Here is an 18,676-nt window from a genome sequence, read left to right as displayed (position 1 = left end):
ATACCTCCCTCCCATGACGTCTCCGGGCCCGGGGTGGGGGAGGGAGGGACCAGCGCACGCAGCCTCTTTTTCGGGGCACGATTTTAATGTCTTAAACAGGCACAGGAAAAGCCCGAGCCCATTTGAAAAAAAAAGAAAAAAAGAAAAAGAAAAAGAAAAAAAATACTTCTCGAGTCCTCTGGTCCGACGTGGTAACTGAACTTTTTTTCCCCTCTTGGAGTCACTCCTGCTACACGTTGACTGTTTTTCTGGAAAGTTACTCCGCCGAATCCCCTCCCTCCCGCTCCCCCGAACTCGGGCGCCCCCGCGCCAGCTGTCAGCCGCGTCCCTCCTCCTCCTCGTCGTCCTCCTCCTCCTCCTCCTCGTCCTCCTCCTCCTCCTCCACCTCGTCCTCCTCCTCCACCTCGTCCTCCTCCTCCTCCTCGTCCTCGTCCTCGTCCTCCTCCTCCTCCTCCTCTTCTGGGTCGGCCCCTCGGCCAGGCGGGACCCCGAGTCGTGCCCACCCGCCGTGCCCACCCGCCATGCCCACCCTCGCTCGGGGAAGGGGGGGATAGGTAGGACGGCCGGCCTGGGAGCCAGCCCGGGGCTGCCGCGGGCTTCGGCTAGGCTGGCCCGGATTCTTCATTGACAAGCTCGGAGCCCGGGCGGCGGGCGGGCTGAAGCTGGGCGATGCTCCAGGGGCCTGAAAACCTGGAAAATGGTGGCGCTTTCCGGTGGACCGAGGGTGCCCTCTGGCGAGACCCGGCTGCCAGTGCGCGCGCCGCGGAGAGGGCGAGCGCCCTGGGACTCCGCGCCGCGCTCTACCCGGCGCCCCGCGCCCTGCCCCGCGCCCCTCGCTCTGCCCCGTGCCCTGCCCTGCGCTCTGCCCCGCGCCCCTCGCTCTGCCCCGTGCCCTGCCCTGCGCTCTGCCCCGCGCCCCTCGCTCTGGCCCGCGCTCTGCTCCGCGCCCCTCGCTCTGCCCCGCGTCCTGCCCTGCGCTCTGCTCCGCGCCCCTCGCTCTGTCCCGCGTCCTGCCCTGCGCTCTGCCCCGCGCCCCTCACTCTGGCCCGCGCTCTGCCCCTCGCCCCTCGCTCTGCCCCGCGCTCTGCCCCGCGCCCTGCCCCGCGCCCAGCGCTCTGCCCCGCGCTCTGCCCCGCGCTCCGCGCCCCGTGCCCCGCGCTCTGCCTCGCGCTGCGCCCCGCGCTCAGCACTTGCGCCCGGCGCCGCGCTTCGCTCTCTGCGCTGCGCCCCGCGCCCTGTACTCCACCCTGCGCCCCCCTGCCCCGCGCTCTGCCCCGCGCCGCGCGCCCATCTTCGCCGCGGCGGGTAGCTGCAAGGCCCTCCAGACGTTCGCAGCCTCCTCCCAGCCAGCGCAGTCAGCAGCTGGCCCGAGCCCATTGCCCAGGTGGGTGCAGGGACGTTCTCTTGGCGTTAGTTCCTCGTTTGGGCCTCATCTTCCCAAACGCAGGCTGGGGCGTACTCCTAGTCCGATTTACTCTTCTCGGCTCCGCACCACCTCCCCTCCACTGACCCGGCTGCCTTCCGGGGGGAATCGGCTCTGTTCTCTGTGCCCTCGACTCCCCATTCCATCCAACACCCCGCACCAGTCTGCTGGGACCCCCCAGTCCCACCTCACCCCACCTCACCCCACTTCACCCCACCTCACCCCACCCTTGCCAGCCCCGCCCCATCCCAGAACTGAAAGAAAGTTTTAGGGGCAAACCGATTTCGTTTGCAGCAGAGGAAACTGAGGCAAAGGGCCTTCTTGGGAATGAAAAGGGGGATATTCAGTGCAGGCTCTCTGGGTTGGGCAGGAAGTATTTGTTTCCATTACAAGTGAGGAGATTTAGGGGCCGGTAAAACACGGAAGAATAACTGCATTGGGAGTTTTTAGCGTTCCCCTTGGCCACACTGAGAGATGTATCTCGGAAGTGGGTTCCAAGACACTTGACCCCCAGGGCTTGGTTGCCCCTGGAGGTGAACACTTTTTGCTGCATGCCAGGCACTTCTAGGTTGGGGGTGGTGCTCATCACTACAGCAAACAAAAGCCCAAACCCACAAACTAGCCGAGCACATTCTAGAAGAAGCATCAGAGGGGGTGGGATGCAATCATTTCAACCGATCTGTACCCGGGAAAGATAGGTACCGGGTGGAAGAGAAAGCAGGGACGGAAGCTAGGGAGTGCCTTAGGTTTGGATTGGTTGTAATTTAAAAGGGTGCGGGAATCAGAGAAGGCTGTAAGAGACCTTTAAGTAACTCTCGCAAGATGGGAAGGGAAATTATTAGTGATAACTTTCTGGATTCAACCTCTATCAAGATAGACTCCAGGAAGATTGTCCTAGAAATTTGGGGGGGGGGGGCCTTGGGGCCTCATCAAGCAGTGCTCAGGAGCTACTCCATCTTGGTGCTTAGTGAAACACTCCTAGCAAAGTGGGGAGACCATTTAAGTTCTAGGGATGGATGCAAAGGAAATACCCGAGTCCTCTGAGCACTCTCCCTGGCTCCAGCAACTGAATTTTGTTTTTTTTTTTCAGCCTCACCTGGCTGTGCTCAGGGCTTACTCCTGGCTCTGTGCTTAGGGATCACTTCTGGCAGGTTTGGGGATCATGTAGGGTGCCTGGGTCGGCCTCATGTAAGCTGTACTTCTTTCTGCCCAGATAAGCCTCTTTTACCCATTGCTTCTAGGAAAGCTGGGCAAGAAGGGAGAGCAAAAGTTTGGAAATTGAACATAACATGCTGCTGGTCAGACCATGTGCTCACGAGAAATGGAAAAATCCAAGATTGACCCGTTTTTCTCATCTGGTGCCAAGAAAGAAGGGAACATGAAATTCACTGAAGCCTATGCTTTATTTGTTGTGGAATTTTGGCAATGGACATTTCCTCAGATTAAAACCCAGCAGGATATTCCCATTGAAATGAGAGTTAGTGATTAAAAGTTATTAGGGGTCACGGGGCTAGAAAGATAGTACAGGGCATAAGGTGCTTTCCTCGTATGAGGTCATCTCAGTTCAATCCCTGGTACCACAGATGGTCTTCTGAGCAACACAAGGAGTGACCCCTGACGATAGAGTCAGGATTAAGCTCTGAACACTGCAAGTGTGACCCCCAAAACAACAATAATAACAAAATTCTTAGGGGTTCTCTCTAAGAGTAATTACCCATGGGTGGAGGGCAGTGCAGAGGGGACCAGAGATCTTGAGAGAACTCTGTCTGTCTAGACAGCTAGTTTGCAGCACACCTAGAATGAGTCCACAATTCTTCTGAGACGCCAGTTCTTCTGACACCTGTTTTATCACAAGGCCCAACCGAGCCAACCAGTGTGAAAGTATGATGGAACTCAGTAACCAACTGTGGATTTGAGGAATGCTGGCAATCCCAGTTTTAGGGGTGCCACTTCTTACAAGTTCTTGCTTTGGGGGCGGGGGTGTTGGTCCATACCCGGTAGTATACAGGGATTACTCCTGCCTCTGTGCTCAGGGATCACTCCTGGCAGGCTCAGTGGACCTGGGATGCCAGGGATCAAATTTGGGTCAGCCTCATGCCAGGCAAGCACCCTACCCACTGCACTATTGCTCTCGTCCTCACAAGTTCCTGCTTTCAAGAATAGCCATCCAGGTCTTTCCCCCAGAATGACTGATGCTAGAGTCATTGTCACTTTCAGGATCCATGAGTCCAACATCTGGTTATCCCAAATAGCCAGTACCCAGAACTTTTTCAGTGAGGTGACTTGGAGGATCTTACATCGAAAGGCAATGAAGTATCAACTAGTTTGTCCCATTTAAATGGAGACTTGGGGGGCATCTGTTGACCTAGTAGAATGGTGGGCACCCAGTAAATTTGACTGGAGAAAAAGATCTCAAAAAGATCTACAGCCAATAGTCTCCTAGGTCAACTGTTGAACACCCAGACGATTTTCCCTTGAGCCTCAGTGTTCCCACTTTGTTGGATCCTTGGAGGGATTGTTTTTAATTTTGAAATTATCGCTACTCAGTAATGACTTGATGTGTTGATTCCACCTCCTTGGAAACCTATTGAAGGCAGGTACTACACTTTTTATTGTATAAAAGTGTGGGGCTGGAGCGATAGCACAGCGGATAGGGCGTTTGCCTTGCACGCGGCCAACCCGGGTTTGATTCCCGGCATCCCGTATGGTCTCCTGAGCACCGCAAGGAGTCATTCCTGAGTGCATGAGCCAGGAGTAATCCCTGTGCATCACCGGGTGTGACCCGAAAACCAAAAAAAAAAAAGTGTAATATACGTGGGGCTAGAGCAATAGCACAGCGGGTAGGGTGTTTGTTTGCCTTGTACCCGGCCGACCTGGGTTTGGTTCCCAGCATCCCATATGATCCCCTGAGCACCGCTAGGAGTAACTCCTGAGTGCAAAACCAGGAGGAAACTCCTGTGCATTGCCAGGTGTGACCCAAAAATAAATATAAGGGGAAAAAAGTGTAATATATGTATTACACTTTCTTTTATAAACCATTCATAGGTTTCTGTGACTTCAGTGTTTCACCTGTAGAATGGAGAGATACCATATCTTGCTCCCTACACGGGTTGCTATGCCTTTCACATGAGCTTTGAAGATTCTCTGTATGCATACAAACATAAAGGGTCTGTATGATTATTAATATTCGTAATAGTGCTTTGCACATAATGGCATATACTAAAACTGAACTACCCATGTAGACAGCTCCTAGAGACTAACACTTTCTCACTGTCCAGCAGGAGCAGCCGAAGCGGCAGTAGGTGTCTTCTAGACGTAATATAAGACGCGTTTCTGAAAGATTTGGTTTTAATCAGGAACAACGCCGCGGTCCCTTTAAATATTGGGGGAAAGGCGGAGCCGTTGTCAGGGCAGCTCCGGGGCCGGTTGGTTTCCAGGAAGTGACGTCAGGAAGCCTCGGCGATGGAGGACCTGCTGGGCTTCGGCGAGCAGTGGCCCGTAGGCTCCTTGGCCCTATCCGTGAGGATGGACCCTGGGGGAGGTCGGGGGCCGGGGCGTGGCGCGGGGGGGAGCGACCTCGCCTGCCCTAAGGTCCGCGGAGAGGGACGCGGGCCCCGCGCTGCTCTCTGCACCCCCGCGTGGACACCCCCTGCCCGGGCACCCTGCCGGACGCCACGGGCCCCCTGCACCCGAATGCCCTAGACTTCCCCTTGGCGTTGCTTGAAGCACCTGTGCTTGCAGGGCAGGCGGGCAGCCTTGCCCAGAGTCCCCTCGGGGAGTGTGTGTGTGTGTGTGTGTGTGTGTGTGTGTGTGCGCGCAGGGCAGGTGGGCAAACTTCCCTAGAGTACCCTTGAGTGTGTGTGTGTGTGTGTGTGCAGGGCAGGTGGGCAAACTTCCCTAGAGTACCCTTGAGTGTGTGTGTGTTTGTGTGTGTGTGTGTGTGTGTGTGTGTGTGCAGGGCAGGTGGGCAAACTTCCCTAGAGTACCCGTGTGTGTGTGTGTGTGTGTGTGTGTGTGTTTATGTGTGCAGGGCAGGTGGGCAAACTTCCCTAGAGTACCCTTGAGTGTGTGTGTGTGTGTGTGTGTGTGTGTGTGTGTGTGTAGGGCAGATGGGAAAACTTCCCTAGAGTACCCTTGAGTGTGTGTGTGTGTGCAGGGCAGGTGGACAAACTTCCCTAGAGTACCCGTGTGTGTGTGTGTGTGTGTGCAAGGCAGGTGAGCAAACTTCCCTAGAGTACCCTTGAGTGTGTGTGTGTGTGTGTGTGTGTGTGTGCAGGGCAGGTGGGCAAACTTCCCTAGAGTACCCTTGTGTGTGTGTGTGTGTGTGTGTGTGTGTGCAGGGCAGGTGGGCAAACTTCCCTAGAGTACCCTTGTGTGTGTGTGTGTGTGTGTGTGTGTGTGTGTGTGTGCAGGGCAGGTGGGCAAACTTCCCTAGAGTACCCTTGAGTGTGTGTGTGTGTGTGTTTGTGTGTGTGTGCAGGGCAGGTGGGCAAACTTCCCTAGAGTACCCTTGAGTGTGTGTGTGTGTGTGTGTGTGTGTGTGTGTGTGCAGGGCAGGTGGGAAAACTTCCCTAGAGTACCCTTGGTGGAGGGTGTGGGGGGGCAGGGTGTATATGTGTGTGTGGGTGTAGTGTGTATGTGTGCTATGCTGTGTGCATGGTGTGCTCTGTGTGTGTGTGTGTGTGTGTGTGTGTGTGGTATGCAGGGCAGTGGACAGCCTTGCCCAGAGTCCCCTTGGGAAGGATGTGTGTGTGTGTGTGTGTGTGTGTGTGTGTGTGTGTGTAGCCTTACCCACAGTCCCCTTAGGGAGGTGTGTGTGTGGGGGGGGTGAGGGTGAACAGATTGATATTAAAGCCTCAGGCTCAGAGGTAAGAGTTACAAAGCTGTTGCACTCCCCAGCCTTGGGGTCCATGCCCAGGGTGGAAAGGAGCTGCAGTGGTGAGGTAGGGCCCCCACCCCCGCCCCTCGAGCCACAGGACAGTGGGTAGGGCTCTTGCCTTGCACACAGCTGATCCAGGTTCCATCCTCGCCATTCCTTATGGTCCCCAGAGCACCGCCAGGAGCAACCTCTCAGCACTGCCCAAAAGAAAGAAACAAAACAGAGCAAAAAGATAGTATAGTGCTTACCTTGCACTGAAATTCTAACCCCAGCTCCACAAATGGGTTCCTTGATACCCCCAGGAGTGATCCCTGAGCACGGCCAGCTGTGTACCTGCCACCCCCTAAAAGTTTAATGAAGATTGGGGCCCTATGCAGGCGTGCTCAGGGACTGCTCCCAACTCGGTGCCCAGCGGACCCTTTGGTACCGCGTGGATAGGTGGATAGTACCCGGGCCTCCTGCGGGCAGAGCATGAGCAGGCACTAGTGCCGGGAGCTCATCAATGGGGCCCATAGGGTCAGTTTCTCTCTGTAGTCAAATCTTTGGATTTCTACAAGACCTTCCAAAAGTTTAAAGCCTTGTAATCAAGAGTCAGTAGAGAAAGCATCTGAACATAGCGTTTAGAGAGCAGGTCATTGAATTCTGGATTTTTGTTTTAACATGTAGCTTGCTATGTTTCCAAGGCTGTGCCACATGGAAAGAACAGCTATGGACAGAGGGGGAGTCTGGTGAGGGAAATGAGGCACCTAATGATCAGAAAAATGCTTTCCAGCATCCCTAGATGATGGATTCCAATGGGGAGTCAATACCCCATGAGGGTTTTATGCAGTTTTGTGTGTACCCACTCTAAATTTATTGGTGGAATCACTTCCTGGGAGGTCTTAAAACTCCAGCATGGTGTTGGAAATAATGCAGGATTTGAAGACAGAGATTTTATGCTTAGACTTCAGTCTGCCTGGGCTTCCGCATGTCTTCTGTGAGGGGACCACAGGTTTTTATGAGAACCAAATAAGCCACATCAAGGGAGATCAAAATGTGTTTAGAATAATGTTGGATTCTGTTTCATTTAAGGAAATGAAAGCATCACTAGTCACCACCCGGTAGACTGCCTAAGTCAAGTTTTCTTATTCAGCGGTTCCCCACTCTAGGGGGCTTTGGGGAGACACCTGCGTGTGGTTCATTTGATGACTCAGAATTTGAAGTCTTCTGATTTCTCAAGCTGAAGCCTCAAAATTCTCATAAGAGATCTTGTTTATTGTCCATAAAAAATAGGTTGTTCATCAAGACAGATGCTCTCTCTATCTCTCTGGTGTCAGTTCCCATGGAAGCTAGGGATTCTTTCTCCCCAAATTCTGGACAACTGTTTCTTCCTGCCAAATTTCAGTTTTGAAATTTGGACTTGGGGAGCCTGTTCTGGACTCTTCCAGGAGCTGTGCGTGGCCCTCCCCACTCATTCTCGAAGAATCCCAAGATGCATTTCTTTGGGTAAAAAAGATCTATGGAGATGAAAGAAAAGATCTTGGGCCCGAGAGCTAGTTCGAGGGTAAGCTAATTCCCTCGCATTTTGCTGACCTCGGTTTGATTTCCAGCACTGAATGTGGTCCCTGGGCCCTGCCAGGAGTCTTTCTTGAGCAAAGAGCCAAGAATAGCCCCTAAGCGGCTGCCTGGTATTGTCACACACACACACACACACACACACACACTCACACACACACACACACACACACACACACACACACACACACACACACACACACACACACCCTCTGCCCCCCAGAGGCAAAAGAAAACCTGGCGATCATTCACACAGAAATTCCCCATTTTACTTATTATTTATTTATTTATTGCCTGGGGGGGGGAATTTGGGGAGAAAGAACCCCAGGGATGCTTAGGGGTTATTCCTGTGCTGGGCTCTTCACTCTGTTGCTCAGGGGTGCCGGGGATCAAGCCCAAGTCGGCTGTGTGCAAGGCAAATGCCCTTCCTGCTGTATCGTCGCCCCGGCCCTATTTTAGCAAATAAGAGCTGATTCTTAGGTGCTGTGGCTAAGGGTTTGGAGGTTTTCTAAGGACCTGCTTGAGTGATTCAGATCCCCTCCTCCATCATGTCACCCTCAGTTCTTCCCCGTTACCCCCTGTGGAGTGGCTCAGAGACCCTGGGGTCAGCACTGCCCTTCATCTCTCCTTACAGAAGGCCAAGATGGGTCGCCGAGCTCAACAGGAACCGCCCCAATTTGAGAATCATCTCAGCAGCAAGAATTCTGCTGCCGCAGGAGAGGTGGGTGTTCAGACTCTGAAGAGGTGCTCTCTAAACGGTAGTGATGCTTCAGGACCGAGCCTGGGGCTGTCCTCATTTCTCTCCTGCGGCACCGGCCCCTCCTATTTGGATAAGGATTCTCACTGATACTTGTCTTACTAGTTAGAATGAAAGAGGCGCTTTTTTCTTTCCTTTTCTCCTTGTTTTGCTCTTGATGCCAGACTCATTTCTGTCCTTGACGATATTTTCAGCTAAGGACTCACGTCTGCTGACGCAAGGGACCAGGACGCTTTGCAGTGCCGGGGAGGGGGGAGTGTATTTTTTTGTTTTTGTTTTTGTTTTGCTTTTTGGGTCACACCTGGCAATGCACGGGGGTCACTCCTGGCTCTTCACTCAGGAATTACCCCTGGCAGTGCTCAGGGGACCATATGGGATGCTGGGAATTCAACCTGGGTCAGCTGTGTGCCAGGCAAATGCCCTACCCGCTGTGCTATCACCCCAACCCCAACATTTGGGGTTTTTTTTTATTTTTGTTTTTTTTTTATCGCTGCCTCCTCCCTGCGAGTGAGTTATGTGGGAGATCAGGCAGGATGGCCCACTCGCTCCTTAGCCGGCGGGGGGGGGGGGGGGGCTGAGCATCCTTGAGGCTTGAGGCAAGAAGGGAATGGGCTCTGGTCTTACTGTCTGGGAAGCTTGCCCGAGTGACCTGGAACTGTGGGAATGTGTCCAGCCAGTCTGGGGAGGGTGGGGAGGGCGGATAATCATCTCATTGCCAGGGAGCTATTTTTGGCAGCTTACTCAGAGCCCCTTTTCATCTTCCTCTGTCCTATGGAAGGAACTTTGCCCCCCTTTCAAGAATCAGCCTCAGGGTAATCCCCCGCTATCAGCTCCTCCCAGCTCACCCAGGCCCACCAGGTCCCCTGACTTCTCACATTACATCCTAATGGAGTTTTTATGGATCTCTGCCCCCGCTGGACACTGATGTCCAGACAACTGCTCTTGGCTTCTCAGTTTATCTGGCTCTTTGGCCCAGAACCGGTTTACTACAACAGGTGAGAGGACTGGCTCTGGGAAACGAGATGGGCCCGGCAGGTGCATGAGTAGAGCATGCTGGGACAAGTCACAGACGTGCTTCCCTTCTGTGTCATGTGTGCAGGAATGTTCTTCCCTTTCTTTTCAATTTTTTTTTTTTTGTAGATCAGGGGATTGAACCTAGGGTTGTAAATCTACATCAGAGCAAGTGACCAAGCTCCAAGCCACGTCCCCAGCTCCTGCTCTGCCTTTTCCCGGGAAAATGCTTTCCCTCCCGTTTCTGTTAGCTCTCCTACCACCTCTTAATTTCTCTCTCATCTTCTCTCACCTATTGTAAAAATGCGGGAGACTCCATTGTTTTTCTTTCTCTAAAGTAATAGCCCTGTCAGTGCCAGAAAACTGGTGACTAGCCATCCGCCTTATCGCCTGAAGAGAGAGTGGCAGGGTTGTCGTGAAGGGCAGGGGGGAGACTGGGAACCAGAAGCCATGTGTCCCCTCTACAGGGGCAGCCACTACCTAACCCCACCCATGGGCTCTGTGCCACCTATGGTCTTGGTGTTCCAGATCTACCGATTTTTTGAGAGTCACTTTTCCAAAGCCACAGATTTATGTCAACACGAAAGTCCTCCAGGAGGTAACTACTGCTGAGAAAGCTTAAACCCCAGTGTGGGCTGGCTCAGGCCTAGAGTAGTTGTTTGGCCATCTCACCTCCGTTACAGTATGGCCACAAAGCATGGCATTCTCGTCGGTTACATGCCGGGGAGTCGCCTACTTTTGTTCACATGGTGTAAGCTGTAACTGGTTCCTGATGTTCCATTTGCTCTCAACGGAACAAACATCTCCAAATGCAGCAGCTCTGTGTACCTGGGTCGAGAACTCAACATGACAAACGACCTGGCACCTGAGCTGCGCAGGAGGAAGAGAGTGGCATGGAACGCCTTCAAGAGCGTTGAAGAAGTGGTTAAGAGGATGAAGAACCTCCAGCTCCGGGCACATCTTTTCGGCTCCACCGTTCTTCCTGCACTAACATACGCCTCAGAGACCTGGGCCCTATGAAAACAGGATGAGATCGCTCGTCAGGTCTCCCAAAGAGGAATTGAAAGAGCTATGCTTGGAGTATCATGTTTCAGTCAAGTGAGAGAAGGAATCCAGAGTTCCGACCTCCATCAGTGATCAAGAATCAGGGATGCTGTCTCGTTTGCCAAGGTGTCGAAAATCAAATGGGTCTGACACATTATGCGATTTGGAGACGACTGCTGGACTAGAGCTGTTACTGACTGGATTTCACAGGACGTCAAAAGACCGAGTGGCTGCCCACCTATGAGATGGTCAGACTTCTTCGTCAAGACCCTGAATGAACGGTTTGAGGTTCTTCATGTTCCTGGAGCGAGCAGACACCATTGGGTTACACTAGCATGCGACAGGGACGAATGGAGACATTACTGGCGCCCGCTCGAGCAAATCGATGAGCAACAGGATGACAAGTGATACAAGTGATGTGAGCTGTGAGCTCCTAGAATCCTCCTGCTGTACCCCTTTGTGTGTGACAGGGCCCGGTGTGGCGGGCAAGCAGGGGACTCTGGAGGGGGGGAGGCGGGCAACCTGTGTGGTGGGGGTCTCTCAGAAACCTGTGGGTGTTCTAGGCTGGGGGTGGGCCTATTGTGGAGCCCTGCGGGCACAGGCAGAAGGGATGGTGGCAGAGTGTTGGGAGAAGGTGGAAGGACCCAGGCTCGACTAGGCCCAGCCGGGTCTCAAGGAGATTGAACTGCAGTAGCACGTGGCCTTAGAAAGGAAGTGGGGTGTGCAGGTCACTGTGTTGATGGTATTCTTTTTTTTTTTCTTTTTGGGTCATACCTGGCACTGCACAGGGGTTACTCCTGGCTCTGCACTCAGGAATTACCTCCTGGCGGTGCTCAGGGGACCATATGGGATGCTGGGAATTGAACCCGGGTCAGCTACGTGCAAGGCAAACGCCCTACCCGCTGTGCTATTTCTCCAGCCCTGCGTTGATGGTATTCTACTCTTAGCTTCTGGCTGCTTCCGACAGTGCGACCAAGGGAATCCATCCCTACGTCAGATCACAGATGCGTTCCTTTGTTTGGCAGCTGTGTACTGAAGGGGAGTGGCGGATTTCAGAGGACAGGAGACGCAGCCCCTGTCACAATGGAACTGTGCATTCTCGTGCTCGTTCTCAGGCAGGTGGACTAATTCCGTGTCACCTTAATTGTGAAGGGGTTAGGTGAGTGAGCTGGGCACGGGCCATGCCCTGGAATGACCCACAACCTCAAAGCCCTGCGTGCCTCCCTCTCCCTGCTCCACCTTCCAAATACCAACCTGGCATCTGGCCCGGGGCCACTGGGCATGGAGGCCGCCACCCATTTTCTCTGTAACTGGTGCATGTTAACTCCTGAGACTCGGCCCCAGGAACCTTTCATGGCTTCGGCCCTTCTGGAATGCCCAGTTCTCACAGCCCCAGAGGTGCTCCCCTTTCCTGCTCGGGGCCTTAGCACTTTCCTGGGAGAACAGACCATGTCTCGCCCACCCGGTGCCTCTGAAAGCAGCATGCCAGTGCGACTCCCAGGGTTCCTTCCAGGCTGAGGGTGAGCTGAGGGTGAAGCAGCGTGGGCCGCTCCCCCCTACCCCCCCCCCCCCCGCCGCGGGCCTACATACTCTCTGTGCTGCGTGGGATTCGGGGGCTTGTTTCTTGCTAAAATTAGATCTTGAGCCTTGTGTGTGTGCCCATTTACATTCCAGGCCTGGATGTATTACTTGATGCATTTATTTTTGTCCTCTCTCAGGCTATGTTCTAGGATGCAGCTCTCCATGAAAGCATAAATATAGTACCTGGGGGACTGTCTGACATACTGGAATTACTTTGCGCTTACGTTAGGACTTAGTTCAAACACGTGATTCTCTTCACTGGAGTTGGTGGCGCTGGGAGCTCTTGGGCGGGAAGCCGGGAAGGAGCCTGCCGGGATAGAGCGAGACACACAGGGCTTGGTGGTGGGAGAACAGGGCCCCAGACTGGGCTCTGTGACCCCAGGACCCCGAGCCAGTCCCACTCATCTCCAGTCCTCCAGTTCACGACGTGTCTGGTGGTGCCGTTGGCCTTTTGAACTCCACGCCGACTCCCCCCTCCTGCCGGGAATGTCCATCTGACTCCTGGGGGAACAATGGGTTTCCTGATTGTGGGGAGCTGGGCTCCCAGCAGCTGGATGTGGGATTAAGTGAGGCATGCATGGCAGTCACTTCGGCGACCTGAGAAGCACTGTGCTGGTATTCGTTCAGCCGGCACAGTGGGAAGCAGTGCCCATTTGGGCAGTGCTCTGCTGCGCCTTCCCAAGGGCAGCAAAGGAGGAGGATGCCAGCCGGTCTCTTTGAGGAGACCGATTTGGAAGTCTCACGCTTTCTGGAGGCTCTGAGACATTCCTTCTGAAGAAAGGATAAGCGCGTCGGCCGTGAGCTTGGACGGGCCTAGAGCAGTAGCTCAGTGACTAATGCAAGTTGCTTAATCTCTTTAAGCCTCGGTTTCCTTGCTGGTAAACAAAAGGGGTAATAATATCACTTCATAAAGTAGCTAGAAAGGAAAAAAGAGAGGGATAATAGAGGTAAAGTTCTTGGCGCAGTCTAACGCACAGGCGGCCAGGAGGTTGCCGTTATCTTTTACCTTGAGCTTGGATGTTCTTTGGGGTAGGGAGATGGGGACATTGAGTCTTGAGCGCAGGGCTGCATACAGGTGAGGCATGCCCCCCCGTCACTGAGGTTCACCCTGATTTCCTGAGCTCTGCTTTCGTATTTTTGTTGAGCTTGAGAACTTGTGGCCTTGGTGTTGAATTTAAATTGGTTCTCTTGCTTGGTCCATACAGAGAAAAAAAAATTAACAGGGTTGTTATTTATGAACAAGAGACTCTCTTCACATGAGAGCCAGACTTGGGGTTTCTCTATAAAATCAGGAGTTCTGGGGCTCGAGCCATAGTCCAGCAGGTAGGGCACTTACCTTGCATGCAGACAACCTGGGTTCAATTCCTGGCATCCCATATGGTCCCCTGAGTACCGCTAGGAGTGAGTGTAGAGCCAGGAGTGACCCCTGAGTACCGCCAGGTTTGGCCCCCAAACAAAAATGAAAACAGAAGCCCTACAAGTTCTTTTTTTGCTTTTTGGGTCACACCCGACAATGCACAGGGGTTACTCCTGGCTCATGCACTCAGGAATCACTCCTGGCGGTGCTTGGGGGACACTATGGGATGCTGGGAATCGAACCTGGGTCGGCCGCGTGCAAGGCAAATGCTCTACCCGCTGTGCTATCGCTCCAGCCCCAGAAACCCCACAAATTCTAGCACAGCAGGGATGCTGGGCCAGCATCCCCGCCCCGAAGCAGATGGCTGGAAGTGATGATGGAGATAGAACTGAACCACGCCCAGCATCTCTGCTGCCTCGTCTCTCTCTCTCTCTCTCTCTCTCTCTCTCTCTCTCTCTCTCTCTCTCTCTCTCTCACTTTCTCTCTCTCTCTCTCACCTACCTGCATGAATTCATTCACATCGGACCTACCTGCCCTCTGTTTCTGTTTGGAACTAGCGATGGAGCTCCTGCTTGCCTGGGGCTTCCAGGTATCCCCGCTGTGGCTGTTAGTACTGGATTGGGCTGCATGGAACAGAATAGCTGCCCCTCTGGTGGGCATTGGGCAGAAGTGGTTTTTGACACAGCACAAGTGAAGCTGATGGTGAGCAATGCGGGTGCAGCCACTGGACTTGGTTTTTTATCCTGCACCCCCCTCCTGACTCCCTGCTCTGCCCTCTGGGGCTTGTTTGGGTCTTTGGCAGGTGTTTATGGGATGGAGGAGGGGCCCAGGGGCTCACACACACACACACACACACACACACACACACACACACACACACACACACACACACACACACACACACACACATGCCTTCCATCACTGAGCTCTGGCTCTAGCTCTGCAATCTGGAGCCGTCTTCCCCTGGGTGCAGGACAGCTCGTTGAATCAGATCGACCTTCCCGGTGGGAAGAGAGGGCCTGGCTGAAGAGTAAGACACTTGCCGCCTGCGCAGGCCCTACCCATCAGGGAAGCCGAAGCCCAGCCTCACCACCTGGACTTGCATTTACATTTTACCCATTAGAACTGGGTCTTAGCAAACAGCCTCAGTGCCACGGGAGCTTTCAGCTGGGCACGTTGCCACCCCAAGGCATGGAGGTTGGGGTTAGGGAAAAGAGAATGGCCATTGGAAAGGCACTCTGTATATGACATGACAAAAAAAAAAAAAAACAACGGCATCTTTAGAAATGTTTTTTGGTAGGTTTGAGTATGGAAGGAATGAATTATTTTTAGTAACAACAACAACACAAAAAAAATCCACATTCCTCTCCCATTTTCGAATTTGACGTAATACCGAGTTCGGTGAAAAATTGTATGCCCTCAAGTCCCAGAGAACTCGAGTGGGAAGCTTGTATGAACCCTCGTTCTGATCTTTTTCTGCTGTTCTCTCTGTCCGTGGGGACTTCCTGCCCAAAGGACACTTTTGGCCCGGACCTGGTCTCGGAACTCTTCCTCTAGTCTCTGAGAAGAGAGGAGAGGTCTGTGTGTGCTCCAACATGTGGCAAATGCCGGAGCAAAGAACAGAACCTTCTCGCTGTCCTGGCAGACCAGAGAGATGGATTCTTCACGCGGCTTCACTCAGCTGGTGGGGGCTGAGCCTGCTGCTTAGGGGTGTGGGGGCCGTGAATGCAGGAGGATGCACATACGGTTCGTGGCACAGTCCTGAGCACATGGAACCCTCTTGGGAAACGGGTTCAGTCCTAGGTAGTTTCTCACTGCTCCCCTCCGGGTGGTTGGCACCACTGGCCGAAAACCCGGCTTGGACTGCTGGCCGCAGAGAGTTCAGGGCACTGCCGAGGCTGACATCAAACTGAATGCGAATCGCACCGGAGGATGGTTTCACCAGGATGTCTCCACGTCTGCCCCATCTAGCTTTCTCTGGGGAGAGCAGCTCTGAGAATTAAACTGGATTTTTCTGCCAGCGCTTTCACCTTGTGTTGGTGCTGCTGACTTTGCTCTTGCACAACTCCTTCACAAAAACTTGGACCCTTGGTCCCAGAAAATTCCATTCCCATGTACAGAGTCTTGGTGGGGGTGGGGTGGGGGTGGAGTAATTTTGAGTGAAACCTCCCCGGGACTGGCCTACTCCTTCAGGTGAGTGTTTCTGACGTGGGGCCAGGTTTGGCTTTTGCTGTACAGATTGGGATTTTAGTCGTCACAGTTTTCGGTCACATGGGGACACTCGCTGCTCCCTCTGGAACGACATGCACGCGCTCTAAAGTGCACGGAGGCTCTTGAAGTCGGGATCGCCCTTACCTCCCGTTAGCTGTGAGGACACCGGGGCCCAGAGAGGCTTCCAGAGTTCGCTGACCATCTCACCTGGCTCTGCTTTCTCTCACTTCCGTTCGGGGCGCCTCCCCCCACCCAAGCTCCCTTCCTACCGGTGCGGTGGATGAATTTTGAATCTGGAGTGAACAGAGAGACCCGTGGGATTTTACGTCCCCCCCCCCCGCCCCCTCAACCCTTGGAATCTTCTAGAGTGGGAGGAAGTCCTCTATCACTTGATCACCCTTATTCGTCCACTTGTCTAGAGAAGTGTTTGAGTCACAGCTGTTCCCTTGTTCGCCCCCCCCAACCCCCTCCCTAGGACACAGAACTGAAAGTGAGCCAGCTTCTCTCCCAGGAATCTGAGAAATGCGGCTGGGCTCATGTTCCCAAATTAGGCCAATTTCCTCACCCTCCAACAGCCTCCCTCAGCTGGTGCTCCCATGGTGCTTTGCATGGCGTCTCTCGCCCTGGCCTGTCCCCTGACTGGTCTGCCAGCCCGGCAGTTATTTTCAGCCCAATAGGGTTATCTGCTGACCCTTTTTGGCGACATTTTTCTTCTTTCTCACAAAAATAGCTCTCCTGATTGGCCACATTCTTCAGCCTTTTTCGTCGGCGCCCGCCAATGGGCTGGAGGGAAGGGAGCTTCTGATAACGTCGTCCTGGAGGGCTGCGGGGAATTCGCTGTGGACCGCTCGTGAGGAATGCATTTGCCACAGTTCATATTTCTCTCATGCTTTGCGTGCTTCGGTTCTGAACTCTTCCCTCGGGGTGGGCAGATGCTCCTGGCCGACCCCTCCCGGACCACTGCTGCGGGGGAGGGAATGTCAAGTTGGGGACACGTCAGGTTGGGCTGGGATCCCTCAGGTCCCCGCCGCACGATGCTTTCCTCGGGGGACTCTCTGCCCCGTGGAGCACCTCTGTCGGCGGCTCCCTGCTCGCCCTGGGCTGGGGTGGGCAGAGGAGCTTGGAAAGGCCGAGACGGGTTCTCGTCCTCACCGGTGAGGGCGGATAGGGAGAAATGCGTGCGTCTTCGCTTTGCCCAGGCGCCATAGTTCGGGGTTACGTGATACACTCGAGGCATGCGTCCCAATCTGGGTGGATTCCCGCATCGCAGGGTCCTCTAGTAGTGGGTTCACTTCTCGAGGCGCTGGAGCCCTGCCGGGGGGCACCCCGGTAGTCCCCGTGACTCCTGAACACTCTGAGTTGGCCCTGGGGGCCCCTGCACACGCCTCAGCAACCCGACAGCCTCAGCTCTTAGCACTGAGCAGACTACCAGGAAGGGCCCTGGGACCACCTTGAGCACTGCTTGGGCGCACCCGCCCCCCCCACCGCCCCCTGTAAAGAGCTGGACCTAGTGCTCCGTGAACTTAGCTGCTGCTGTCCTGATCTGTGGAAAGGATGGTCATTCTGTCTTCAGTCCCAGCATACACCCCTGGAGTTTACTTACCCCCCCAAAGCCCGTGTCCTCTGTTGAGTGAGGTGATTGCCGCTGCTCTCCCCCAGCCTGTTAGAGGGTTACGTCAAAGAATGCACGAGCCTTTGGGAGCACTGTCCCGAGAGTTGCCACCAGAGAATTAGGAAGTGTCCCCACTTGGTCTTGTGTTGCAGTTCTGTTCAGGATTCGGGGTATCCACTGGCCCTTTGTGCACAGACACGTTTGGATCAAGAGCCCTTTGGTGGGAATTCTTCGTGATACCATTTTCTCCTCCTCCAGGAGCCTGCCGGCCTGTGCCACTGATCAGTCGTTTGCCAATTGCTCTTCGTCTTTCCTGGTTTTGTGGGGGGGGGGCGGAGTGGGGGGAGGAAGTAGAAAAGTTCATTGGAAAGTAGAAGAGAAAAGGAAAAGGAACTCCCCAGGTGGGGAGGGAATTAGTGTAAAACTAAGTTTGCTTTTCATCTCTTCAAGGCCACCCAACCCTCTCTTGGGAGCTTGGCAGTTCTTCCAAAAAGCAGGCTCACCCTCCAAGCCCGTGTTCTCCCCTGAACACGCATCTCACTGGCCCGTCTCTGTGCATCGTTGCTTGCTTGCTCCACCCTGGAGAAGCCCGTGTTCTCTCTTGCGCATGTACTTCCTCTCCTTCTCTCCCCTCACATGTTTTGCTTTTTTTTTTTTTGTTGCCATTGTTTATCCTCCCCCTCCCCCTTCGATCCCGTCACAGTAACCGAAGGTCTCCCCCATGTGCCCGGGTATGAGACTCACGACGCGTTGTAGCCGCGGTGCTTGCCAGCGTCAGGGTCAGGCCTCAGTGCTTGTGCGTTTGGCTACAGTTCATCAGCCCCTCACATTTGTCCAAAGAAATTTGGTTCAATAAAAACTATCTTGCTTCACGCACACGCAGAAACAATTCATTGCTGACTCAGATGGTTTTGTTGTTTTCTGGTTGTCTACGGACAGAAAAACGTCCGTAGGAGGTAGGAGGGACCTTAGTGACTTCGGAGATGTGGGAGATTATGGTAACATCTGGATTTTTCAGAACCCTGTTTCAGGAGCCGCACCTGGCGGTGCTCGGGTGCTGCTCTCAGCAGCGCTCCCAGGGTGTCAGGAATCAATCCCGGGACCTCCACAGGCCGAGTGTGTGCACCAGCCTGTGAGCCGCCACCCCAGCCTCTGGCGTCACGAGTGATTCACTAATCCACTTCTGGAATTAGACTGAGAATGTCCCGATGTGCAGGTTATCGTGCCTGAAGATGGCAATACAGTGA

At 54.1% G+C, this 18,676-nt stretch overlaps 1 protein-coding gene across 3 annotated transcripts in view; it reads left to right on the top strand.

The window, feature by feature from the left end:
- Window positions 1-4,859: 4,859 nt before the first annotated feature.
- The window catches only part of IFT43 (intraflagellar transport 43), a 92,227-nt gene continuing 78,410 nt past the window's right edge, over window positions 4,860-18,676 (top strand). For 2 of the 3 annotated variants that reach the window (XM_055129968.1, XM_055129967.1), the window contains exons 1-2: window positions 4,860-4,942; window positions 8,491-8,577. In XM_055129968.1, the coding sequence (XP_054985943.1) occupies window positions 4,886-4,942; window positions 8,491-8,577 (144 nt within the window). In that variant the 5' untranslated portion in view covers window positions 4,860-4,885. The remainder of the gene's footprint in view (window positions 4,943-8,490; window positions 8,578-18,676) is intronic. The other variant, XM_055129969.1, reaches the window with a different exon arrangement.

The sequence above is a fragment of the Sorex araneus genome, chromosome 3 (assembly GCF_027595985.1).
Source record: "Sorex araneus isolate mSorAra2 chromosome 3, mSorAra2.pri, whole genome shotgun sequence".
Lineage (NCBI taxonomy): Eukaryota > Metazoa > Chordata > Mammalia > Eulipotyphla > Soricidae > Sorex > Sorex araneus.
This window is presented reverse-complemented; position numbering and strand designations above follow the sequence as displayed.